Source organism: Carya illinoinensis, chromosome 14 (assembly GCF_018687715.1).
Source record: "Carya illinoinensis cultivar Pawnee chromosome 14, C.illinoinensisPawnee_v1, whole genome shotgun sequence".
Classification (NCBI taxonomy): domain Eukaryota; kingdom Viridiplantae; phylum Streptophyta; class Magnoliopsida; order Fagales; family Juglandaceae; genus Carya; species Carya illinoinensis.
The window spans coordinates 257,468-285,373 of record NC_056765.1 but is presented as its reverse complement, the minus strand read 5'-3'; the positions used below and the strand labels follow the sequence as shown (position 1 = coordinate 285,373).

General features: G+C 34.7%; 4 protein-coding genes across 5 annotated transcripts; 1 reads left to right on the top strand and 3 right to left on the bottom strand.

The window, feature by feature from the left end:
• Positions 1–1,464: 1,464 nt before the first annotated feature.
• Positions 1,465–5,059, bottom strand: LOC122293337 (protein PNS1). The gene is made up of 5 exons (XM_043101886.1): positions 4,898–5,059; positions 4,502–4,792; positions 3,152–4,063; positions 2,140–2,373; positions 1,465–2,033 (listed from the first exon to the last, which is right to left on the bottom strand). Exons 1-5 carry the CDS (start codon positions 4,913–4,915, stop codon positions 1,854–1,856), a joined length of 1,635 nt encoding a protein of 544 aa, XP_042957820.1. The 5' UTR covers positions 4,916–5,059; the 3' UTR covers positions 1,465–1,853.
• Positions 5,060–6,272: 1,213 nt separating this feature from the next.
• LOC122293339 lies at positions 6,273–8,161 on the bottom strand. The gene is made up of 3 exons (XM_043101888.1): positions 8,007–8,161; positions 7,856–7,908; positions 6,273–6,720 (listed from the first exon to the last, which is right to left on the bottom strand). The coding sequence occupies exons 1-3, from the start codon at positions 8,095–8,097 to the stop codon at positions 6,598–6,600; spliced, it is 267 nt and encodes an 88-aa protein (XP_042957822.1). The 5' UTR covers positions 8,098–8,161; the 3' UTR covers positions 6,273–6,597.
• Positions 8,162–10,308: 2,147 nt separating this feature from the next.
• LOC122293338 (protein RETICULATA-RELATED 4, chloroplastic-like) lies at positions 10,309–14,684 on the bottom strand. Its single transcript, XM_043101887.1, has 8 exons — positions 13,812–14,684; positions 13,621–13,689; positions 12,667–12,798; positions 12,492–12,545; positions 12,366–12,410; positions 11,418–11,557; positions 10,781–10,906; positions 10,309–10,690 (listed from the first exon to the last, which is right to left on the bottom strand). Exons 1-8 carry the CDS (start codon positions 14,355–14,357, stop codon positions 10,642–10,644), a joined length of 1,161 nt encoding a protein of 386 aa, XP_042957821.1. The 5' UTR covers positions 14,358–14,684; the 3' UTR covers positions 10,309–10,641.
• A 3,735-nt stretch (positions 14,685–18,419) lies between these two features.
• On the top strand, positions 18,420–27,353 carry LOC122294549 (50S ribosomal protein L1, chloroplastic). 2 transcript variants are annotated; one of them, XM_043103384.1, is made up of 8 exons: positions 18,420–18,845; positions 18,932–18,994; positions 21,915–22,094; positions 22,189–22,243; positions 24,267–24,394; positions 24,863–24,946; positions 26,765–26,890; positions 26,974–27,353. In XM_043103384.1, the coding sequence occupies exons 1-8, from the start codon at positions 18,477–18,479 to the stop codon at positions 27,109–27,111; spliced, it is 1,143 nt and encodes a 380-aa protein (XP_042959318.1). In that variant the 5' UTR covers positions 18,420–18,476; the 3' UTR covers positions 27,112–27,353. The 2 variants fall into 2 exon arrangements, with proteins under 2 accessions (XP_042959318.1, XP_042959319.1); XM_043103385.1 differs by lacking the exon at positions 18,932–18,994 and having other exon boundaries at positions 18,421–18,845.
• The last annotated feature ends 553 nt before the right edge of the window (positions 27,354–27,906 follow it).

The following is a 27,906-nucleotide window of genomic DNA, read 5'->3' as shown; positions in this document are numbered from 1 at the left end:
GTGAACTGTGCATCATATAGGGTGAGCCTCACGGTTATTGTGCTTTAAATGATTGTCTGCTAATTGAAGGCAATGTCTGCTGGTACCAATGGTGAGTTGCATGCAATTTATCAGATTTTAGTTGATGAGGAGATCATTTGCTTGGTTTGGTTTCCTCATCTAGGATGTGAGGAAGAGGAGAAATCCTATTGGAGTCATTCCTTATGGACGGTTCTCTTCTGGGTTTTATTTATGCAAGTAACAGATTCTCTGTTGCAAGGAGGTTCTAGGTGATGTTTTGGAATGGAGGAGGGTGCCACCCCCTGGTGTTGCTGTCGTGCTTGGGAGTTGTATTTTCTTTCTCTATTTAGAGGCAGGCTGGCTGCGCTGCCCTTTGCATCCGTATTGGTAGGAAGTAGTGCAAATACAAGTATAGGGATAATGCAAACGTCAAGAACCAAACGTTGCTTTCGTGCTTGGAATAATCTAGTAGTTTCAAATCACAACCGACGAATTAGGTGACTGTCAGCTTTCAAACATATTCATTCTCCCCCCACCCCACAAAATATTTATTTATAATAAAAAAGGTGATTTTTTTTTTGGCATTAACGAAGGAAAATCAGTTGAATACAGTAAATGGAATATTTACGAAATCAAAATCATCTACTTTAATTGTCTATGAATAATTAATTATCAACAAAATTTTGAGAGAAGTCAAAGAGAAGGGGCATTTGAGATGAGTGACGTGCTTAAATTTTAGTCCCCATTAGGCATTAAATATGTGAAATGAAAAGGTGTTTTTGAGTAAAGGTTAGGGGGTTGGAGTTGGAGTTGGAAGGCTACAAGCAAAGATCATATCCACGAAAGACAGAACAATATTTGTGTTTTCAAGGGGAAAGTTAGGTTGCTTCCATAACGGGGAATTTGCATGGTGAGTCAGAGATCATTCCTACCCACAACAAGCTATTTAATTTAAAACTAAGTTGCAGAGCTTCTTCTTCTTCAAGCAAGTGCAACACTTATATCTACTGCTTATGATATGGATCTCCTAAAAGTGGCTTGAGAAAGGTCCCTTTTTTTTTATGCTCCTTTTCAAAAGGCCTATAAAGCAAAAGAGAGCCAATTAGGAAAGAGGGTCCCATGAATCATTTACCTTTTGACCGGATTGACATCCACCCTATAAGTTTCTGGCTCCTCTCAACTAACAAAAAGGAAATGTGCAATTTCAATATATGGTGAATAGTGGGGACAATACATGTGGAGAACAATGAAATTTATCATAACTGCTAAAGAGAATATCATTATTTACATAACCATACATGTACAAAAAAATAATCTGTTATTCAACAATTAGTGGAAGTTTGATTAGAAAGCAGTTAAAACAAAGAACAGGTAAAAAATGTGGCTAACTTGGCATGCATGTGATTTTCACGACCGTTGAAGAGGATTGCATTGGGAGTAAAAAGTTTTCAGATAAAGTAAAGCTAATAAATCAATCAATGGTAGGCTCTTTCAAAAGTATTTTAAAATGTAATATCAATATTCCGATAGTCTATGCATTATACAAAGGAGTCGGACACGGCCAAAGGACACATTGTCTTGTAGCCTTCTTGTTCGCTGGAATCTGAGTGGGCTCCCCACGTTCTTTCCAATGCAAAAACATCCAATAATGGTTGAGCTTTCACATACAAAATCATTGTCATGGGCGCCACCACCTCAACCATTGCTTATCCTTTAGCTTGAGTTCAGTTGGGTTGAATGAAGTCTTCAAAAGCCCCAATTGAGGGTGATCACACTATGGAACTTCTTGATGGTATGATCAAAATGATGCCAGCATAGTTTTAATACCACTAGAGGAAAAATCGAAGCCCGGGCTACCTTGTTGCAGATTGGTGGGGAGCTCTTGGTGTAGGTACAACCGCTTCACGGCCAGCTTTGATCAAGTGGAGACGATCCTTTATTATTTTATCATACAGCCTGTTGTCAGGATTCTCTGCATAGCAAACGTAATAACAGCTCACGCAGGCATGTGGTACTGCCATGGCAATCCTGGTCTGGTGCACCATGATAACAATTTATTAAGTTAAACTGATCGTATGAACTGAATTGCACAGAGAACGAATCAAATAAAGTAGGATTGATCAAGATATGGCCACCAACCATTAGGTATCCAATGAAGAATGCAAGCAGTGAAACGGTGGCTGTGTAAGTTTGGTGGACTTTGGCAGTCCAAGCAGCTACAACTATGACACAGATAAAGCCACTACAGACTCCGGTTAGGAAGCAAATTGAGCTGGTTATGTCAGAGTCAACGATAGCTTCCATTTCTTGCTGCTTAAAGAGCTCCCAAGTGTCTTGTGATGCCTTCACAAAACCTTTCCCATATGCTGCTATCTGTAAAAATGGTTTAAAAGATAGTTAAATAAACATCTCTAAATTAACGAGACCCAAAATATTCTCCAAAAATGCAGTTTGTGAATAATTTAAGTGGACTGCATTGACAATCACAACTCCGATAATGAGGGCATTGCAAATCATCGGAATTTATAAAATCATCCAAATAAAACATTGGGAGGTGAGAATGATAACTTGCAAAACAAAAGTATATCACTCTTCTCCTAGAATCAATCCAGATGCATCGTGAAAAACTTAAGAACAATTCAAGCAACAAAATATCGAGAATGAACCATGAGATACTATTCCTAACTAAATCAAATTACACCATTACGTAAAAAGTATTCAACTCAAAATGAAATTCTCAAGCTTTAAGTCAGAATAATGACTATCAGAAAAAATTTGTATTTCGATCGCCACATAAATCACAATTGGAAAAATTCAGTCATCACCACAATTCAGCTATTAACAAAACGCTTCTCTAGAATGTTTTTAGGCACCTGATGTATACTTCCTTGTATACAAGGGCCATGCCTTTTTTTATGATCAATAATATTTATCTTTTACTTATCAAAAAAAAAAAAACATAACGCTTCTCAACTAGTGATCACTAGATAAAGTACTTCTGATTGCAATGGATGGTTACTTTTTTCCTTGAAATAGTGAATTATCTGGCCACAAATTAGTAGCAAAGTCCCTGATTTTGCGTTCCTCTACTTCATAAAATGATTGGAGTGAAGACCATACACAGGTGGAAAAGGCTTTTCAGTAACATTACCTGCACATAGGCCCAGCCATTTCCATTTCTGAAGATGGAGTCCATGACTCTGAGACAGCAATGTGCACAGCAAAACATAAACTCATCTTCTCCCTCAAGCAAATTCAAAGCCCGAGCAACAACTCTCAGGGCCTCAATCGCAGGCACAAAGAGAGAGCCTAAGGAAGCACTTCCAAGATTTCGAGTCAAGGCTCTTTGGAAGCAGAATTGGATATTAGATTGCATTCCCCTGAGATAATAGAGAGCAATTACCCTACTTACTGTCAAATTAGCAACGTTTCTCATTACTTCAGCGGTCCAAGCCAAGCTCAAAACCAATGCAACTATGATCAATGGGGGAAAGTAAAAATTCAAGGCTCCAACCACAGCGAAAATCCACAGGGACATCCACACGAATCCAGCCCCAAGCATCCAGTAAATAGGCTGATTCAAACCAGGGAATTTTGAAACAGGTTCAAGTGATTTAACCAGGACCTTACAACAAAACCCAATTCGCTGTGTGACCCAACAAGCATATAATCCATTGCCTACTGCAAAGGCAATAAAACAGACTCCAAGGCCATCCGTGGGAGGCTTTTGGAAGCAAATAAGTAGAATTCCAGCAGATAGCGACAAGAGAAAAGAACTCCATAGTATAAAATGAACCATGAATATAGGCCATTCCCTGACTGCCTTTTGCCATGCAAACGCAAGACTAATGCTTAAAAGAGATGCAGCTTCGACTTGTGGTAGATAATGCATTAACACCTTTTTCTCTTTTCTTTTAACAGATTCTGAAGCTACAATCAGCCCTTGAATACCCTTGAATATAAGAAAACCAAATAGCCCAACAACCACAACCATATGCACAAGGAACAGAACCAGAGATATTCTGTTGGTGTATGCTCTTGAATTCAGTGTCGTTTGTGACGGCTGCATTGCAAAGAAAGAAAAAACCAGAAATTTTATTCTTGAAAATTGCTCACAGAGAGAGAGAGAGAGAGAGAGAGAGAGCCAGCTGACACATTCAAGATTTTCATTTGTGGATAGCAGAAGTATAAGCTACCATTGTGTGTAATCTTATGGAATCTGACTTCTAATTTAACCCATAAAAAATAGGCTTGCAAGATTGCGAAGATTGACAGGAAGCCGTTAGAATTTCTCTTTTTGTAGTTTTAGAAAGAACAAACGGTAAGTTTCAGACAAATAACTAAAAACATTATAAATATGAGTATGAACTGAAAAATACAAACAAAAATTTAGAGAAAAAAAAAAAAATTGTTTCTTTTTCAGGAACGCACTTGCAAATTTCAGGAATGAAACTTTGAAAAGCCATCAAAGTCAAACTTTGGCAAACACAGGAGAACTCACTTGTGGGGTTGGTGTAGAGCGAGCCTGAGCAGGCTGGGAAGGCTGGGAAGGCTGAGAAAGTTGAGAAGGAGAGGGAGTTCCAACTCTAGTGGCACTGTTGACGGCGATCCTCAAGGGGTTTGAGGGGTTCAGCCTCTGCATCCTTGACAAGTGAAAATCTCCATGATTATTCTTCCCAACCAACTCTTCTTGAAAACCCACCTCACCTTTCTCCACATCTTTCACTTCCTCCTCTTCTTTCTTGTCATTCTCCTCTCTTGCTTCAACCCCACCGGTCTCTCTCTCATTTACCTAACACCACCAGATACACCAACATTTCAAACTCTTGGCTTGAACATAGAATAACATAAACAACAACAAACAGAAATAAAAAACCAGATCTGTTGTATATCTTACGGGTTCTGTGGCACCCATCAACGGCGGCTGCGGCTGCGGCTGCGGCTGCGGTTGTGTCTGGAATTTTGTTGATTTTTATGTTCTGGGTTGGAAGAAGGTCAGAGATAGTCTTCCTTACTAAATATGTAGTATTTCTCGCTGTGCTTTTTCCCGTTACCACCAAGCATCAGAATATATGGGACCCCACGGATGAATCTAACACAAACGTGTACAAATTGACATCTAACTTTACAATAAGCATTAATCAATGACGACATACAACAGTGTACGAATGTCAGAATAACATGTTCCTGTATTTATTTCTTTTAAAAATATTTGTATAATATATACAGATGATATCAATTCTGATTCACATCTCATCTATAATATTATCTATAATATTAACTACTATTATGGGTGTATTTTTATTTCAATAAAATAAGAATGTTTGGTCAAATAGTTTGATTTCTTTGTGGAGTAATATCTCAGGACTTAGACACAACAAATAATATTTGCTTTGAGTAGTGCATATATACAAGAATTTACTAAGAATGTAAGGCCCCCAAAGTTATGTCTTAAAATAATGCCAATATTGACGTAATTCAATCCAAAATATGTAAATAAAATAAAGGGAAATGATATAGTTATCACTCTTCTACTATCACTTTACTACTTATAATATATTTATTTATTTATTTTTTAAGTATTTTTTTAATATATTTAATCATTAAGAAAAAATTTAAAAAATATACAATTTTATTAATAATCACTTTTTTAGTCATTAAATAAAAAAAATTTTAAAAAAAATAAAAAAATTAAAAAAAATAATAACATAATAATAAGACTATCATTATTTATAAAATCACATCTCCATTGTCATCAATTACTATTCCTAGCTGGTGGCACGCCAAAGCATAGTTCCTTATCTGCAGGCAGCTTCGGAATTAGAGCTCTACATTTGACCGATGATATAAATTGTCAAGTGGACATTCTGAGGTGGGACTAACCATCAGATATGATGACTCAGATCCATCTCATCTTGTCAATCTTATCTTTTATAATCGTCTTGAACGAAAAGGGTATAGACTACAGAGAGGGCATCCTGGAGACTCTTCTGAGCCTTTCTTTTGAAATCGTGTCACGTGTAATTCATTTCTGCCGTTAAAATCAATTTCAGTTGCTATTCTACATTAACTTTATGTTGCCGTCTGTGGAATTTCTGTACCCTACATATATACAGAGAGATACAGAGAATGTCTGGAGATGAACGAGAGATAGAGTACACTCTTTGCTTCATCAAACAATTGGAATTTGGAGGTCTGACGTATCAATTGGCAAGTCCATAGTGCATTCGCTACTAAGCTTCATAGCAGAAAATGCAAATTACGACGTTCAATTCAATCATATAAACTGCTTAGATGTCCTTAACTATTTGAATATAATGTTAGTCCACCTCACAAACAGTAAAGATGATGTATTTCTTACAAACCAGTAGATAAAGTCAATCAACCTCACGTAGCATCAAAATCCCTGTCTGCTGAACTTTACAAAAAGATTTAGCAGCACAAGCTATTAACATCTTGTTTTATGCAATACTCTTATAACACAATCAACATAAGCCGGAAATTGAAAAAGAAATTGCAGCATGAAGGCTGCTTGACATCATCTTTCGATACAACTTATAATTCTCTCTGTCCATGCTTATGCTGTCCTATCATTTACTATTTCTTCTCGCCGGCACTTGAGTCTGCAGGTGTTTTGACAATACTCAGTTGGCCACCATCCTTGTTAGCTGCAGTGGCTGCTTTGACCTCATTGCAGTGATTAATAAACTTGCTCAGCTCCTGTTTCATTCAAGTTGTATACGAGAACATCAACATTGATGTATCTTAATAAGTAAATTCTTCTGGAGTGAGGAAACATAAAAAGAAAACTGGAACAACGATTTCTAATGCGTTTGGATGTTAAGCTGAATTGAGTTAAGTTCTTTATGAATAGTAATAAATTGAGAGAACGAAGTAATTTCTGTGAGGCTCATTTAAGATGGATTTAGATATGTTTACATGTTAAAATGAATTTAATACTATTTATGAGAAGTTACAAAAAAAGTTGTAGATCCCACGTGTAAGGAAATGTGAGTTAAACAAAGTTGAAGGTCTCTCGTGTAAAGAGATTTTGAATTGAAATGACTTTAGTAATTATTATGTATTTAGATGTTAGACTCAACTTAAAATTAGATTGAACTGAATTGATCTCAATGAATAGTTGTAAATCCCATGTGTAAAAAAGTGTTGATTTAAAAAAAGTCGAGGGTCCCTCATGTAAAGAGGTTTTAAATTGAAATGAGTTTAGTAATTTAAGACGTCTATTTAAACGTTAGATTCAACTTAAAATTAGACTGAACTAAATTAATCTCAGTACATTCCAACAATCAAACTAGTGGCTCCTCTGCCTGCAGAGACCCTTTGGCTTCCTTTATCATCTATTTTCCAACCTCTTCATTATTCGTCTAGTTTTTGTTATGGTATGTTGACACCAGCTGAGCTGATAACAAGGATAAGCCCATCCTAGATAACCCACAAAACTACTCATGACTGCCTGTGTTCTCAAGGACCAAAAGTTAAAATAGAAAAATGACATTTCCTTCCAACCCTGCTTCAAGTCTTGCCTCATTTTGTACTTAAAAACTTCACTAAGCTAGGGTTAGTTGAACGCATAAATCTTGTCCCATCTTGGCCATTAATTTGGCTGAAGAAGAGTTAAAACTTTCTTGTACGTAATTCGTAAAGATCGTCTTGTGAACTTATTACCCACTGCCAGATTACCAAGGGCAAGAGAATCGAGCTGATTAGACTTTTAATATACATCCCGCACCCATTAACATAGACCAAACCAGACCTAACAGACAGGAAAACAAAGGGGGAAAAAAGACAGGTAAAAGGAAAAGTTTTTTGTAAGTGTGAGGAAAATGGAACATACACGATCAACATCCATCTCCTTGGTAATCTTAGATGGCTTCACATATCTTTTCCCTGCCGAAAAAATAGATGAATTAAATGTCAATTACAAAAATTCCCCAACGTGACGAAAATACAGACATACAGATACACAGAGACATAGCGTTGGGTACCTTTGCGGATTTGAGGGAGTTTGCCATGGCGGTTTGGAGGGACGGATTTATTCTTGCGTTGGCCTTTGAAAAGGTTTGATTTCTGCGTCATCTCTCTCTCTCTCTCTCTCTCTCTCTCTTCCACTCTTCTGTCTCTAGGGTTTTAAGTAGGGTTAGGGTATTCGGTGGAGAAAATGGGTTCAAAATTTGCCCATCAGAAGTAGAGGGCCTGCGGTCCATTAAAATTTGCCCATTAGGCCCACTCAAAACCCTACCTTATTTTGTTCTCCATTCGTTTTTTTTCCTTTATATATATAATCACGTCATGCATTAATTATTTTTTGGTTTTTATTAAATATTAAGAAATGTATTAAATTATTTTTTTCTTAAATATTAAAAACCATTTTTCTTAATGTTTAAGGAAAAAAAAAATTTAGTGGTAATCAATCAATTCTATCAATAAACTTTCGGTCTCTGTAGAATTGCCAATAGAAAAATACTAAAGGAACTAACCGGTTGCATCAATGAAATTTACCGATAATACATTCATGTTATTTTTTAAAAATATTTTTAAGAAATAACATAAATATACTATTGGTATATTTCATTGGTGCAACCCTTCGGTGGCGGTAGAATGACCTTTAATTATAAGAAATGAAATTCAATAGTTTCATGGTATTGTATATTTCAAAGAAAATTCTAAATAACATAATTAGTAAAGTGCTTACATAGCATACTTTGTTTAAAAGATAAATTTTAAAATTTAAATATTACAAACCAAATTTTATCATTAAATGATATGAATTGTCTACTCATCAGTTGGAAAATAAAATAACTCTAAAACGACTAATGATAAAAATATTTACAACTATAAAAATTGAAAAAGCAAGGGAGACTAGGTTAAGGGGTATGCTACCAAGTTGAGAATTGGCAGTTGCACATTGCAGAGAAATATGTTGATTGGTTTTGGAACCGATTATTCTACTCATCATTCTTACATCACACACTCTACTTATTTTTTATTATTTAATTATTTTTTATTCTTGCTAAACTAAACAAATTTTTCTAACCATCATCCATATACCACACTTTTGATAAGGAATAAAATAAAAATAAAAATATGTGTGGTGTATGATATAGAGATGACGAGTAGAATTTTCTTAGGATTTTTGGGATAATCAACTATGAAAGGCACAAGAATGGACGAGATGTATTGGATGATGGGATCAATTTGCCAATCTTCAGATATTTAAGAATTTTGGATGGTTGTGGTGACTGCTTGGGTTTCGCCTTCTATTATTATTGTCTCAAGTTTTCTAAATAAGTTTTGCTACATACAAATACAGTCGCGCATTAATCTATGTACCAATACTGATTTATTCATACTTAAAATTTAAATTAACACTGTTTTTAATCAAATCTACTTTTTGACCAATCATATCACATTAGTGCACAGATTAATGCACAATTATGCTTGCAACTATATTTTTCCTTTCTGAATAAAGCCTCATTAAGAGCCGCTGCTGCTTCTCCTTTTGTTTCAGATATGTTGTAGCCATAAAGCTTGTGCACTGCAAAGATGATGTCTCCTTCCTTGATGGTTTCTATCAATTGCTGCATTATATGAGATTGAGTATGATTCCTGCCGAATAGAGGGTCCAGTCTGGTTGTTTTGAGAGTTATGGGAAATTCTCTGTTTCGAGAGTGTTGACTCATTTGAGTTCGCATTAAATTATTAAAATTTAAATCATAAATAAGTAATCATATTTTAAACGTGTCATTTGAATTGGTATCAGTTCAGCATATATAAATAGAGTGCTGCTAAGGTGCCGCCTAGCTATGACCGCTGGATGTGCCTCGTAGGCAAAATTCTATCTTTTAATTTTTCTTAATTTTTTTTTATTCATGAAGCAAGTAGAAGAAGAAGGGCTACAATGTCAAAACATCCATTGAAACCAAAACAAAGGATGAATAGTATTGGATCTAACTTGCTGGACAATTTGCTTGCAATTGGAGAAAGCAGCACATAAGATAGGAAAAATTCAGTTGCAAGCACAATTGTGCATTAATATGTGCACTAATCTATTGTGATTGGTCAAAAAGTAGATTTTATTGAAAACAGTGCTAATTAAAATTTTAAGCATGAAAAAATCAGTGTTGGTACGCAGATTAATACGCGATTTTGCTTGTATGTAGCAAAACTCCATAAGATATACTCTGCTTCAGATTTGAAACTAGCATACTATAAAAAGAGGCAAGTGAAATTCACTCACAAATGAAAGTTAGACATTGACAAAGATGTCAACCTATCTTTCCCATCAGCTCACCAAAGCAAACATTCATTCCATTCTTCAAACACCACAAATCTAACAAATATCAAACCAATGTTTACAATTCTGCACCTGGATGTTACCATAGTTGGGCAGTTGATTGCTAGTGACAGTGACATTCTGGAATATAAGGAGGTTCTTGGGGCCTACAACATTATTAATTACAATAAATTTACGGCCAGAGTTCTACCACGGAGTATGCAACACCGAAGCACCCAAATCGATCCCCAATCATCCTATGCAATTCCACATATAAAAGTTATATCTTATTCAAATGTGAATTTTACTTACAACAATGATGCAACTTAGTTTTTCCAGCCAATGCTCTACTCCCTTATCTTTTGTATTCCAGTCCAGCGTGCATAATCCACCCACCTACATGCAGCATATACAGTGATCATAAGAAGTGGAAAAGGAAGTGCAGCAACCTGAAGAGATGACATCGAAGGAGAGCTCAATTCTTACATCAATGACCCTAAGAATGTGTTGCCAGTTCGAACAGCAAAGCAAATAGCACTTAGTATAATCTTGTGCTGGTGTAGCAAGGGTTCTAGGATTCGTTGTTCAATTATTCCCGCAAGTACTTGGTACCTATTGACAAAAAAAAGCAAAATATCCCTGTTAACAGGCTGCATATGGAGATAATGATCTGTTATAACTAGCCTCACCCATTTATAACATTGATCCAAATACTTCCCAGCACGTATATGGGAAAAATTACATCAATTTATTTCTTTTCTTTTTTTTCCCATCGGGAAGTGACCAATTAAAAATTTATGGAAAAAACTACTACATAGAAAACCCCCCCTGAAACTCTCCCAAAACCCCAGTGTGGCTGATCTTCGGGAGGAGGGAGAAGCCCTCTCTTCATCCTCTCATCTTTCATCACCCACCTCTCCTCTCATCTTTCTTTTCTAACACTACATTCGAAATATGTAAGAGGGAAGTTCCTTAACTTGACGTGTTTTAAAAAGACAATGGATGATCAAGAATATTAGATTTGAGATAATTTGAATAGGGTTTCAAATACAATGATACAGTTGACAACAGTAAATTCCTAGAAGAGTAATTGTAGATATTTATTTCCTTTAAAACCTCATACCTTAGGTTGCTAGAAACAGCCATATAAACACCATATGCAACACTGGTTGATAATACAGGTACATCCTCTGCTTCGCCAGCGAAAGATTTATCCACAGCCTTTCGGGCATTAATCAATACATTTGTTATACCAGTACCAACCTGAAAATGCTACTATCAGTCATATGACATCAAATGGATAATGATTTTGTCAATCATATACAACAAATTTCTGCTGATGGAACTTTGCGATGAGCCCTTTTATTCTTTACCACATAGAAGTTCAACAGAATACCATACCACCAAGGATTTTAAATACCAAACTTTCACCGGTACATATTTATTCAAGCATACCATTTGGTTTTTTCGCTTTCAAAGAGCATTCACTGTCAAATATACAAACTCACATAAAAGAATCTGCCAAAAAGCCTTAATTGTTGATTCAGTCTTTTGATTAAGAACAACTCGTACAAAAAATTATTCTTCTATGCATTTTTCTATTTCTTTGTTACAGAAGTTTTGAGTATTAAAAGTTATATTGCAGGACTCAAAAGAGGTTAATTCTTAGAAAACTATTCTCACATTTATCAACTGCCATCAATTTCAAAACCACATAAAACAATTTGCACCCAATTACATTCAATTTGAAATAGCCTTATGCACTGTTTCCTCATTTCAAACCAGAAAGTTTTGTGTATCATTGTGAATGGGAACAGACTCCAAATAAGTTTTCCACAAAGAATGCCTGAAAAACAGAGGTAGTTATAGAACAATATCACAATTGTTTGGGAAAGCACTGATTATAGCTTTCCCTCATTCATAATGCATGGGGATTGTGGATGGCAATCAACAATGGAAATGCACATTTCTGGACCATAAAGCACAATGATGTTTCACAGCATTAGAACAAGGAGGAATTCTAAAGGAAAAATATATAGGGAATTTCAAAACATTATAGTATTTCACTTACCAGAGATGCACCGGTCCCAACAACAAATAGTTTGGCTCCATTACGCTGCATAACAGATAGATATACCATGAAGTCCTGATACATTTCAAAGTACTGCTAAAATTTCTCTAATAATCCAACACATACCATTATTGCACCTATTCTTTGCAAAAATGAATAAGATGTTCCAGCCAAAGCCACCTGCAGACAGGATTTTAAGAGCATGCCACTGACAACATTAGGTTCATATGATGCTGCAGTTGCCTGTGAAAACGACAACCTAAACACCAACAACCAAATAAATACTGATATAAACAATAACCTGAAACGCATTATCGGGACAGCCATAGAAGAACTTAGCAATAGGTCCAGCACTAACTGCAAGAGGTGGCCGGAGAGAAACAGTAGGTGCTGGAAGCCAGACAAGCATAAAATCTGCTATAATGGCCATTATCTGAGGTAAAGGACAAAATAGAAAGATGGGAAAGGTATTGATATGGCATCAATTAGTACAAAACCAAGAGATATTGAGTTAAAAACAAACAAGAGACGATAGTAAAACCATAAAACTTTGGAATCACGCAACATTCCATAGAGAAGAATGACTAAATATATATGTAGCTGGTGGAAGGCTTATTAAATTTATATTACAAAATGAAAATACATATGTAGCTCATGGGTGTTAACTAAGATAATTTTTTGTGAAGGCATGTGTGAATTGCATTGAAGTTTGGCTCTAGCTTATGTATCAATTAAATATGTACTCAGTGAGAGCAGTTCCTTTTGCGACTAGTTTTTTTTCTTTAATTGGTGTAGCATGTAAAAAACTTTTGAGACTGGACAAGAATAATTTAGATCTAGCGTGGAACAATCCTTCATTCTTACTCAACTCGACAAAAGCAGTGATAAATTCATCCACTTTCTGCTCTCAAGGGCGATATATTTGATTAACCTGGGTTCATGATACCTTTCTTCAAAGCCTTAAAGGGCCATATATGTAGTCAGTGTCACTCACTCATACGTATATGTGTGTTGTACTTACTTTAGAACACATACTATTCAGTATAAAAAATTTGTTTCCTAAAGTTGCTCTGCAATGGGTTATATTGCATTAAACTTTTCATCTAATGCTGAAGGAAACTATACTTAATTTAGAGAGAGAGAGAGAGAGAGAGAGAGAGAGAGAGAGAGAGAGAGAGAGAGAGAGAGAGAGAGAGAGAGAGAGAGATTCTTTTGGGGGATGCAACACATTCTAATATTCTATATCCAAACGCACCACATCGGCAAAGACAAAATCCAGTTCCTTGGTGAACTTTTCTCTACGCCGCTCCAATTCTGCCGCAGTCTGATAATAAATCAAACGAAAATTACTAATAAAGGGAACAACACACAAAACACACATATATATACTATAACGATGAAAATAAGCATAGAATGGAGAAGTGTGATGTGAAGCTGAAAGCAAACCTTGGTGAAGATCCCAACGCCACATTCCATGGCAACCTTGGCCAAGAAAAGATCATCGGCCAGCAACCGCTCCTTGAACCCACCGAACTGAAGCAACCAGCGGAATAGCGCCGACCTCTCCAGCTCAAAGTACCTCCTCACAATTGACCCCGGCACCCTCCCGGCCTCAATCGCCGCCCTCAAGTCCTTGTCCACGCTCTCCACTGACCTCCCCGCCTCTCCCAAGGCCATTACAGCCTCTTCTCTGTTCCTCTCCCGGTCTTCTGCGTTATCATCACCATCGCTATCCCCACCACCACCACCACCACCTCCTCCTCCTCCTCCTCCTCCTCCACCGCTTCCTCCATTTCCAGTGGAGTAGATGATGGTGGGTCTGGGACGGGTGGTGAAAGTTAAAGACGGGTTGAAGAGGTTGGAAGTGGCGGGGGGGGTAGTGACAAAGCGACGGGAGATGACAGTGAAGGTTTGAGGTGAAGCGCGGTAGTGGTGGTGGTAGGAATGAGATGGTGAGGGGAGAAAGAAGTTGGAGACATTGGCGATTGCCATGAGAGAGAGAGAGAGAGAGAGGAGGTGGTGGCGTAGCTGCGAGACAGTTGAGACTTGGAACTGAGGGGGACTGACTGACTGACTGGGTGCTGGTAGGGGAGTTTGGGTTCGCTTTGTTTGGTGGTAGATAAATTAGTAGATGATGGCGTGTGACAACGATGACCACCCGTCACCGGCGGTTTCTATGTCTTTTAGCCTAAACTCAATCTATTATTATACTAATACACTGTATAAACACACGTACCTTCATTATCCAGCTCTCACTAGCAACCTTGAAATCAGATTTCTAATTCTTGGTAAATATGGGAATTCTTTTTCGTTCCTTTTGGACTCGAATTCCCACCAGATGTTTTGTCTCCCTACCTGTTTAATTCTGTTGGGACATTCACTCCAAAAGGACAAGAATTTGATTACATTATTCATTCCACCAAACCAGATTACTGCTAAGCTCCAAACATGTGAATGACTTCCATTCAAAATAAAAGATAAAAAAAAACATGTGAATGACTTTGCAGTTTGCACACTCTCATGCATTAGAAGCCACAGAAATTCGCAAAATATTAAGGACCATTATCTTAGTCAAGTCATGCACTGCATGACGAAACATGGGTCCATTCCCAGCTGAAAAGTAGAGCCTCTTCTCCATAGTTTTGCTTGCCACAAGAAAAGAGGTGACGCGTCAAGAGCTATTAGTTTGGTCAAATTTAATTTTAAATTTAATTAATATCAATATTTTTTTATATTTATCTATTTCATTAAAATTTAATTTTTACATTAAATTAGTCATTTATTCTCTATATAATAATAAAATATTATTAAATTAATAATTTTTTTATTTAATTTATTTTTCTCATATTTTGTAATTCTACTAATTAAATGTTAATAATAATTATATTTTAATTAGATTAATATTAAAAAAAGTATTATTAAATGTTAATAATAATAATGATATTATATTAAATTAATATTATTATATTATAATTAAATTAATATTAGAAAAAGTATTATTAAATGTTAATAATAATAATGATATTATATTAAATTAATATTATTATATTATAATTAAATTAATATTAGAAAAAGTATTATTAAATGTTAATAATAATTATATTATATTAAATTAATATTACAAAAAATTATTATTAAATGTTAATAATAATTATATTCTAATTAAATTAATATTAAAAAAGTATTATTAAATGTTAATAGTAATTATATTCTAATTAAATTAATATTTAAAAAATTATTATTAAATGTTAATAGTACTTATATTCTAATTAAATTAATATTTAAAAAAGTATTATTAAATGTTAATAATAATTATATTCTAATTAAATTAATATTAAAAAAAGTATTATTAAATGTTAATAATAATGATATTATTATTATTATATTATATTAATATTACAAAAAAATATTATTAAATGCTAATAGTAATTATATTCTAATTAAATTAATATTAAAAAATGTATTGTTAAATGTTAATAATAATTATATTATATTCAATTAATATTAAAAAATATTATTAAATGTTAATAATAATTATATTCTAAATGTTAAATGTTAATTATATTCTAATTAATTTAATTTATTTGTTTGGCATGAGAAATTAATATTTTAATATTTGATAAATGAATATTGGTCTTCCATCTTTAACCAACCACTATAGTAAAAGTTTATATTATTTTAGATTTGCCCAATCTAATGTGAAGAATTTTTAAGCCAAATTATATAAAATTTGGCCTAATATCTCATTTGGCCAAGCCAATATAGATGCCCTTGGGGATTGTTTGGCCAAATCCGTGACCAATGACCAGTTTACTATGTCTATGTGTGGCATGTACCTGATCCTCCTTCATGATTTCCCCAATGCCGAACCTCCCTCCCTGTCCAGCCAAAATTTATTTTCCAGCATTTTATTTTCTTGTTTTTTGTTTAGATTGGGGAAGATGAAATCCAATTTTCAACTCAAGACCATATCTGGGTCACAGGGTCACATAATATTATTTCATATTATAGTGGTGTCGCAAACTGACTAGCTCATGAGCGTCATGAACAGTTTGAGCTACGCGTGAGACTCATGCGTCGGTATGCATCTCGCTCTCCAACGATGACACATCACACTGTTAAAGTGACTTATATACTATTCTACATGGAAATTATGTGAATTTTATTATATTAGTAATAATCGCACCATTTATTAGACTGATTGCCACCATCAAGATTTGATCTTCTTCCATGAGAAATCAGGAGTTGATAATAGTGTAGTGAGAGTAGGGATAAGAATATTGAACATACAACTCGGAACAAGGCACTTGTAATATGTCACTCATAAAGACAAATGGAATTGAATAATGACAGGTATGTGCATCTCTTTTAAATGGTCTATGTTTTCAGTACAAATCCTTTTTCAAAATATAATATTTGTTGATAAGATCATTTATAAAATATATATTTTTTAATTTTATTAAAAGATTTTTTATTAAATTTATCAATAATAAAAAATATTATTGATAAATTTAAAAAGAAAATGATTAAAAAAATTATTAATCATTATTTTTGTTGCCCAGGTGACTAACACAAGAGGGGGTGAATTGTTGTATTAAAAAAATAACAATTATAAATCAAATATATAATATAAAATATAAACAAAATATGAAATAACAATAAATATAAAGAGTAAGGGTAAGAGAGAAGCAAACTCAGTATGTTAACGAGGTTCGGCCCCACTGCCTACGTCCTCGCCTCAACCTACCCCTTGAGGATTCCCAAATTCACTATTCAACCTCCTTCAGGTGAAAATAGAAACCTATTACACATTTAAACAACACCGCTACAAAGAATCCGTGTAGAACACCCTCTACACTTGTAATCACCTTACACGTGGTGATTCAATTATTCCCCGTGTAGAATACTTTCTACACGTACAAGGGTTATACACACCCTTTTTCTGATACAAAAGCTGATAGTGGGTAGGTTATCAGAAAACACTCCTCAATGAGTGAAATAAGAACAATACAGCGCAAACTATATTTCTCAAAATGAACAAGGATTAAGGCTCAATGCTTAGAGAAGAGAGAATGAAAGCTTTGAATGAATGTTGTATGCTCTTCGTGTTGTGAATGTGAAGCTTTCAAATGATCTATTTATAGGCATATGAGACTTCATATTCAAATTTAAAAAAATTCAAATGTCAAAGACAACATCATTCATTTTTTCAAAAAATTCAAATAAAAGGTTCTTCTTTTTCAATTGTCAAAGACAACATCATTCACTTTTTCAAAAAAATCAAACTTAATCTTTTACTTTTGACATATGACAAAATGAGCACACTTTCCTTTTCAAAAAATTCAAACCTAATCTTTTACTTTTTGTATATGACAAAATGAGCACACTTTACTTTTCAAATTTTTTAAACAAAATCATTTATCTTTTGTATAAGTCTAAAAAAGCATCAATCGCTTTTGAAAATATTCAAATAAAACATGCACATGTGAAAGATGACAATCAATCATCTTTAATATTTTCAAAGTTCAACCCTTTAATCAAGGCATGCACATGCAAAAGATGACAATCAATTATCTTTCAAAATTTTCAAATTTAATTTTCAAAAATATTCATGCACATGTGGAAAATGTATTTTAATATTTTATGATAAAATATTAATTTTGGGCATTAATCCTAATTTCGAATTTTGAAAAGATTTACAACATTACTCTATAATTTTAATGTGAACTTGTTCCCTTCTTATTCATGCTTATTTCTTTGATATGTTTGACTCTATTGTGTAGATAACTTGAGTTTGAAACTTCTTTATTCTTTGAATTCATTTGTTATCATCAAAATCTATGTGTAAATATATAATTACATAAAACTTAAAATCTTGAGTTAAACAATTTTTGGGATTTAGAAATTTTATCTGAATTTGTTGGTATTATTATTATTATTATTTTTGTAAAATTGAAATAGCAAACTGTAGTAATGGTCTATGATCCCGAGAAGCTCTACGACACACAAAGTGAATCCCTCTTATCTCCATATACATATATATACCCTGATATTGTCAGACAACGAACGCTCCTCACGTAGGCTACACTCACTCAGAAACGCAGCTCTCAAATGGCTTCCTGTACCACACCCTCATCTCTGATGCTAACATACGCCGCCTCATCCGTGCACCACCAAGACCTCATCCCTTCCCTTCTGTCCTTCAAGCCCAAGCCACTCGCCGCCACCTTCTCCCTCTACCCTTTGGTCTTGAAGCCTAGAGAGAGAAGGCCAAACAGGTGGGCCAATGTGAATTTTCACAGACGAGACCAGTCTGGTGGGTTCTACCATACCCGAGTTGTTGTTGCTGCTTTGGCTGCCGAGGCAGAGGTGGCTGAGGCTGTGGAAGAGAAAGGAGTGGAAGGGGCTGCTGAGTCTGGTACTGTTTCCGTGCCAAAACCAAAGAAAGGAAAGGCAGCATTGCTTTTGAAGAGAGACAGGGTATGTGGAAAAAAAAGTTTTGAGCTTTTTGTGATTTTGTTTTGGTTTTGTATGTTTTTTGGTGATCGGTGGTTTTGCTTGTTTAGGTTTATGTTACTTCCCTGGGGTTTCGATTTCGGAAATTGTTGTTGCCAATTTATACAAACAGAGTATGCCTTTTATTTTTTTAATTTATTTTTTTCTTTACGTTTTTAGAGAGAGTACCGGTCATGATTTCCAGTTGTTGCTATTCTCTTTGTACTTTTTGGTAGTTACTATTCTCTCTTTACTTGGGCATTGTTGTTTCTATTCTCCCTGCTGTTGTTGTTCCGATTACATGAACTATGCGTGTTAATGTGTTGATCTTTTGGCCTCTGGGTTATCATTTCAGAATTGAAGTTCAAGAAATGCTTTCTGTTTCTTCTGGAAAGAAGCATTGTATTTTTTGCTAATTTCGTTTGTCAGCTGCTTTGGTTTCTAAAATCCATGATTAGTTGACGGCCTGTTTGGGAGGACAGAATGTAATGGAAAAAAGAGATTTTTTTTTTTTTTTAAATTATTCTATTCTTTCTGTTGTTTGGGAGTTTAATTAGAAGGGCATGAAATGAGCGTTCCCTCCTTTGGAAGTTTAATTAAGAGGGAATGAAATGGGTGGAAGAGAACTCTCGTTCAAGAAATGCTCTGTGTTTCTTCTGGAAAGAAGCATCTTATTTTTTGCTAATTTCGTTTTTTAGCTGCTCTGGTTTCTAAAATCCATGATTAGTTGACTGCCTGTTTGGGAGGACGGAATGTAATGGAAATAATAGATTTTTTTTTAAATTATTCTATTCTTTCTGTTGTTTGGGAGTTTAATTAGAAGGAGTTGAAATGAGCATTCCCTCCTTTGAAAGTTTAATTAAGAGGGAATGAAATGGGTGGAAGGGAACTCTCATTTGGCCGTTCCCTCCATTTCTCTTGTAGTCTCATTTTTCGCTCCAAAATTGGGAGGAATATGAGAGAATGGAACAAGAGTTAATAAAGTATTGACCAAAGTCTCTATAATACCCCTTATATTTTGTTAAAATACTAAACTTTTCTCTGTCATTTTCACCCGTAGATTCCCCTTCATTTTCTTCTCATTCTCTCTATTTATCCTCCTTCCACTTTCATAAATGCTTCGTTTAGATGTTGTAGAGTGAAAAAGATAATCGAAATAGATCTAATAACTTTTATTGTTTGGTGGTGAAAGAATTGCCTATTGATATAATTATTAAGTGAAATTACATTTGAAAGTTCATCTCTGTAATTATTAAATGAAAATGATATTTGAAAGCTTGTCTCAATAAAATACAATTTGTAAATTAAAATAGAAAAATTACGAAAAAGGCATAATAGTAATGTTATTACAAGTTATTCACTTGCATTCATTTTTTTATTATATACTTCTAAATAAGTTTATTCACTTTCCATTCGGTTTTTTAATTGGTAAAAAATATTATTGATATTAATGAAGAAATAGGCATAGCCCAAGTATACAAGACGTATGCTAGAAAAAACACCTAGTCAAGAGCTTGAAATAGATACATGGAATCTAAACCCATTGAAGTCTATAACAATTGCCCATAAAAATAAAGTACTGAAGAAGAAACTTTTGACATCATTCATGGAGTGCTCTGTATCTTCATTGTTTCGGTTGTTCCTCTCCACCCAACTTTCCATTCCCTTTGAAACATCCAAACAAAAAGGATTCTATTCCGTTCCTTTCATTATAGTCATTCCACTCCAGTATTTCTGTTCCATTCTATTTCAATCTTTTATAAGCTCCCAAACAGAGAACCGCTAGTGGTTGGCTCAAGTGGTAAAGGCCTTGGTCTTTGGTGGTAGGCTCCCTTCAAGTCTAAGGTTCGAATCCTCTTGGGTGCAAACAATTTCTATGGGCCATCGGATTGAGGAAACTTCCCCTTGAATTACTGGAGGTGCACCCCCAAAATTAGTCGAGACTTTGTTCTCGGACATCCGATGCCAATAAAAATAAAAGCTCCCAAACAGAGTACATATGGTGTGTATGAACGCCCAGTGGAAAACTGGTATGGCCCTTATTAGTCTGAATATCCATACTGTAAAGTTAATAACTTGAAATTTTGTATACTATCAGTTGTCTTAGCAGTTCCAGTTTTCTTTAAGGGCCCCATTTTATGGCGAGGGAATGTTACTATTAAGCACTGCTTTAGATAATAAAGCTGTTCGATTTCCATCAGTAACTAAATGTGCCCTTGATTTATGTGTTCGTTTTTTATTACTTAATTTGGACTACAAGTCAATAATGATTTTTTTTTTTTTTTATGAATAAAAACTTTATCAAGACAAGTAACAAGGCAAAGCCAAGTACACAGGAAATATACAAATACTGAACCTATTACATGTCAGGAACTAGAAAAAGAAACAAGAAAATCTTGGACACTAGCTCCATTAAATACAATAGCCCAAGCCCACTGAAATAAGGAATTAAAGAAAAACATCTGAGTTCATCCACCGATCATTCCTTATCTTCAAAGCATCGAACATTTTCTCAACCCAAATACACCGCATAAGCTATTTGCACATTACCCTCACAATGTCATAATAGATGATCCACTGATTCACCAGATTTCTTGCATAAGAAAGGCCAATCCAAAACAATGAAAATTTTAAACACTAGAAGCTCTGCCTAATGAAAATTTTAAATGCTAGAAGCTCTGCCTATGAAGAGTTCCTGTAAGTTAAGTTTGTATTGACCTTATCAAACAAATTGTCTTTATTGAGTGATTTCACAAATGAGATTTACTTGGTTTTCTCATATTATTTCTTTTTTTAATTCAGAGATTTTGCCCATTTCCTTTTAGTGCGTTGCTTATTTAGGTTGTTATATTTCATGTTTTTTGTGTACCTAGTTATACACGATTTGATTCATAAGATCCAGCTTTGGTCTTAAACTCCAGTTTTCTCCTTTTCAGTAAAAATTTTGAGTTTTAAGAAAGCTGTTACTCAATTATATTAGTAGTTTAGTGTGATTGCTTCTCCTGAGATTTTCCAAGAACTCAAACTTGTTTTTATTTTTTTTTATAATTTCAGAGGAGGTCTAAGAGATTCTTGGAAATTCAAAAATTACGGGAAAACAAAAAAGAATATGACCTGAATTCAGCAATATCTTTGATAAAAGAAATGGCCAGTACAAAGTTTGTGGAAACTGTTGAAGCTCATTTCCGTCTAAACATCGATCCTAAATATAACGACCAACAGCTGAGGGCAACCGTAAGTTTTCTGGTCTCTAGTTGATTATGGGAAAGTATCTTATTGGTTGCCTCTTTATTTTCCTCATCTTTTGTCTTGTCAAATTTGTTATTAGGTAAATCTGCCCAAGGGAACTGGACAGACTGTTAAAGTGGCTGTTCTTACTCAAGGTAGTTGATCTTCTCAATTTCAGTCTTTATAACCAATTCTTTTACACTTGATCGTATATTTTATCATTGTCATCTATTATAAGCACAATGTTTTTTTTATCAATAAAAACAAGGTTTTCTATTTTAAGAGAGTAGGTGCAAAAAGAAATGATGTACAACACTTTATGAATATAATGAGTATATGGATTGCTAACATTTTAGTTAGTGAACTTAAATAGTATAGGATTACCATGCAGGAGATTTCTGTGTTAGGGGCTGTAAATAGGTAGCCCGGATCATCCTTGAGATTCTGAGTTGCATTTTCCATTGTCTAATTGCTCTGACAACATCTACCTATTTATGCATCTACCCTTCTCTGAGAGTACATTATTTTTGCTTTCTTCATAGAAGTCTGGGTTGCTTTGGTTGTATGTTTTAGTCTCCAGTGGTTATCTATGTGAACGCATTCTTGGTCTGAGCCTCTGAAGGTTTTGTTTTTGCATATTTTGTGCCTCCACAATTTGAATTTGTGGATCTTCTTTATATGTTGTAATCAGCAATTTTTCCCGAGTTTAGACTTAGTTCCTCCAGTTGCCTTTTAAGGTACATTTGTTGGAGGAACTCAGGAGCTTCTTTTTCAACACGTTATTTCTCTGGGCAATAGTTTTTTTATTTTAATGGGCTTAATTTTCATGATTTCCTTGTATCTATTTTTTCTTCCTAGCTAGGGGTCTCTCTTCTACATCCCATCCATGCACTTGGGCTGTGCCTATTGACATTAATAAAATTTTTACTTATAAAAAATAAAGAGAAATGCTAATCCTAGGCCGGTCGATTACTCCAACACCACACTCCGTGACGTGGCGAACCCAGTCTAGTCGCCACATCACGGTTTTACGCCCATCTCTCGTCTGAGTACACTGGAGCCTTTTTCCCTCCTGTCTCTCATCTGAGTACCCTAAGCCCTTTCTCCGATTCGTCTCTCACTTTCCTCTGAGATCTAGTCGATCCGTCTCTCACTTCCCTCCCATCTAAGTATCCTAGAGCCCTCTCTCCTTGTCTCACTTCTGTAGCCCTCTGTCCCTCCATTTGGTGTCGTTGAAGATCTGACTCCATTTAATTCTCAGTTTTTCTTCAATTTTCTTCCATGTAAGTTTGAAGCTGAAGCTAAAAGAGGGAAAAAAAAAAAAAAACCTAGTCTAGTTTTTGAAGATTTCTATGACCATTCTAATGAAATCAAACAAACAGCATAGGAAACCAGTAAATTCCCATAAACCACCAACAAGAACAAAGTTTGAGTCCATTTAGTTCCTAACAAAATGTACTTCCCATCAAGCTTTCCAAAAAAATTGCTGCTAATTCGGGTGGATCTAACAACAAATATTAAACCCTTTTTTTTCTTAAACTGGTATTAAAGTAGCCTTAAGAGATAGAGGAACAGGATAATAAAGTTACTAATTCTTTCCTTATAAACACCAATCACTATTAAATCTGATGACAACCCAGTTTTCCATTTGTGAATCTCAACCACTTAGCTGAAGAAAATAATGTTAACAATAAAAGCAGCAATAGCTGAAAAGAAAAAAAAAATCAGATTGGAACTGAGGCCAAGAAGGAAAGGCAACATCTCTTCCTCTTGCTTTCTCTCTCTAAAATCTCTCTGTAACAGACGTGGTGAAGTGCTACTGGGAGTGGAGGTGGTGATGCCTGTGAGTGAGAAGAGAGAGAGTGAAAATCACAAAATAAAACGTTTTCATGAGTTGGGCCAGTGAGAAGTGAACAGAGGACAGAAATCCTAGATTTGCTACGTCACCCACAGGTGTATGGTATAGGAAAAGGGAAGGCAGATGAGTAGAATTACTTAAAAATAAATTGTTTCTTCCTCTACATCTTTATTGGTTGAAAACTCTATATGATATATTTTGTGAGGATTTTTATTAATAAGCGAAATATTTTTCCTTTCAGCATGTGCATGAAAAGTATTGTTGTTCTTATTTCTTTTTTGTTAACCTGGAATATTCTAAATTAAGCTTAATAACTACAGGTGAGAGGTTTGATGAAGCGAAAAATGCTGGAGCTGATTTGGTTGGTGGAGAGGACTTGATAGAACAAATAAAAGGAGGATTTATGGAATTTGATAAATTAATCGCTTCACCAGATATGATGCCCAAGGTGTATCTTTGATATCTTTTTCTAATTAATATATTAACTGCTGTATGCATTTGATATATCCATCAGACAAAGATATATTAACCATTCGAATTTCAAAGTAACTGCGTTGAAAAGTTCCTGCATAAAAATAATCTGGAGTTATTTCACTAAAGGGATTTTTATTGCCTACTTGAGATTTAAATGGAGGTTCTGCAGTTTTCTCCTCCTTTCATGCAAGTAGCACATTACCATTATATCACACAAGCTTGACTGATCTACTTCTAGTTTATTAGTTCTTAATAATTATGGGCATTGTCATGGTGAAGTGTCACTAACCAGATGTGACTAATTCATAATGATGATTGAATCTGATTTTGTATATGCTCCTGTTTGTGTAATTTATCTGCCTTTGACGTGTTGTTCTTATTTTGACTAGATGACATAATAAGTAAGTATATTTCATTTACATAGACTTGCTGATTGTACCAGGTTGCAAGCCTAGGAAAGATTCTGGGACCCCGAGGGCTGATGCCAAATCCAAAAGCTGGTACTGTCACACCTAATATACCTCAGGTATGGTATAAATATCTTTGTTTGCTTTTTCTTTCAGAAAATTACAAGTGGATCCTAATTTGTTTGCTATTTCCTAGAGGGTGTTTGTGGCCTTTCCATCGGTTACACGAGTAGACTACATTGCCTTTGCCATCTAGTTACTTTGCATGGCTAGCCATGATGGTTGTCAATCAAGTACTATGATTACTTGGGCTTCTGTGATTGCTAGGATGATTTCTGAACTTTTGTGTAGAGCTGAGCACTGACAATGTCGGAGTTGGAGTGCCCTACCTTTGTCTCCGACTCCAACTTTGTTGGAGGTTGAATCCGACCTCCGACTCTAACTCTGATTTGCATAGCCTCTGATCCGACTCCAATTCCGACTTGTCGGATTTGGAATTTTTTATTGGGCATTTTTTTTTAGTCCATTTGAAATTTCAATTTTACAATTTTGGGCTCTTAGCCTATTACTAATCAGATTGGGCTTCCAGATTTCAGTTTCTTTTTTTTTTTTTTTTAAATATTTTTTAAAATTTCAATTTTATTAAAACATAACCAAAATTGAAAAAATAAATCATTGTACAAATTAATGTTATTATACGTTATTATATATTAATGTTTATGCATTAGTATTAGATGTTATTACACATTGATTATTATACATTACTAGTACATGTTATTATACTTTAGTTATCATACATTAGTATTATATGTTATTATAAATTTATATATTTGCGTTTATACATAATACATAAGTATTAAATGTTATTATACATTAATTATTATATAATTAGTATTACATGTTATTATAATACATTAGTGTTTATTTTCAGCCATTATACTTGATGGAAACAATGTTCATGATTTTCTTTCCTTAGCTAGAATGTAATTAGGTGTCTCTTTTGTATACTTCCTGTGTACACGGGTTATGCCTTCTTCATTCGTATGAATAAAATTCTCTTATTACTTATCAAAAAATAATAATACATTAGTGTTTATACATTAGTTGTTATTATACATTAGCGTTATATGGTCATAATAGTTAATAGTATGGTGTTTACATATACTAAACTATTATTAGTCAATTTATTCTATTTATATTATAGTATAAGTAAATTATTTTATAATAATTTGCTCATACTAGTATATTTTTGAATTTAACTAGCTATATAAGTTATAGTTATATAAAATATATATGATTAATATATTAAAAATACTTCTATATAATAATATATATATTTTCAGAGTTGGATTTTTGGATTTTTGATCAGCCCTACTGTTGTGCTTGATGGTGCCAGGATCCTCTGATTGCTTTATTTCTGAATAGTTAAGTGCAAAAAGTCCCTCTGCGTGGTTTCCCAAGCATGGGAGAGTATTGTCCTTATAATTCAAAACAGTATGGCTGGCATAAAACTACATGACTACTTGTAATTATGAAACGTGAAACTGACTCAGGCAGAATATAGACTTAAGTAAGGTATCCAAATGCACTGTTCGTTTCCATTTCTGTTTGCGTTTGTGTTTATTACTCTTTCTTGATTCTGGACATTTAACTGGAACTCAGCAATTTTCTTTAGATTTTCCTTGTTCATGTAGGAATACATGCATAAAAATACAAGTATGCAAAAGTGAGAATAATGGAGTGGAAGGGAAATTGGAATCATCCGGCTTTAACTAGCAATTATGAATTGCTTTTCTGAGAATCATGTGATAAGAACAGTATAATGATGACAAAATTTAAGGGAACAAAAGGAGAAACAACCGAGTGGATTAACATTTTTCTTCTTTTGCTTGTGAAAAAAGAAGCATTATGAATGTTTGTTCTATTATGTATTTCAGGCTATAGCGGAATTCAAGCAGGGAAAAGTTGAATACAGAGCGGACAAAACTGGAATTGTCCATTTACCTTTTGGAAAGGCTGACTTTTCTGAGGAAGATCTTCTTATTAATTTGCTGGCTGCAATAGTACGATCTTCCCCTTATTTCCTAAACTTCCTTGGTTTCTGAAATGCTCATAATTCTTACCGATTGCTGCCTTTATCCAACAGAGATCGGTAGAAGCCAACAAGCCGCCAGGTGCGAAAGGTGTGTACTGGAAAAGTGCGCATATTTGCTCATCAATGGGGCCTTCTATTCGGTTACATATAAAGGAGATGCTCGAATACAAGCTTCCGTCAAAGGTTTGAAGAACATTATACTCTGTAAATGCTGTCTTCAATTGGTTGAATAAAACCCATAGGTGCCTTTTTTGGATCTTGACAATGTTTAGTGAAAATGGTAGGAGGGCAACTGATATGAAAGAGAGGGAGACTATGATGATTGTTTTGGTTTGAGCTGGCATGAAAGTGTGCACAGTGCACACTCCATGGCCTTCTCTACACTGACCTGGAAAGCCCTTTTGTTAATGTTGCCATCAAACATTATTAAAGGTTTTTTTTTTTTTTTTTACTAATCTTACTCCCAAGTGAACGGAGAATACAAAATTCAGGAATTTATCCCGGCAGCCCTGGCGACAACTGCTTCATATATAAAACGCAATATAGCAACACAAGATCATGGTAGATAATTATAATAGATGCATGTTTTTTCCTGGAGCAGCCGGAGGTAGCTGCCCTATCATGGGGTGACTATAGTAACTTCCTACTCACTGGGACCGGATAGGAGGAGCTAAACAATGGAAAGCTGCAGGGTGCTCTCGAAGTTGGGTTTAAGCCATAGCTTAGACCACAGCCCCGCTAAAGGGCAACCGATACGCATAACACAACGAACAAAACCCAATAAAGCACACCCTATGCAGCTTGAGATTTAATTTTCTACCGAGTATAATGATCTTCAAACCAACAATAGCAATCAGCATTAACAAGGCCAATATACCCAACGATGGCAGTAATTGCAGTAAACCAGCGACTCATAACAAAACCAGCAGCCTCTGGTAAATTGTGCAGCATACAACAAACAAAATAACAGTAGCAAGAAAACCA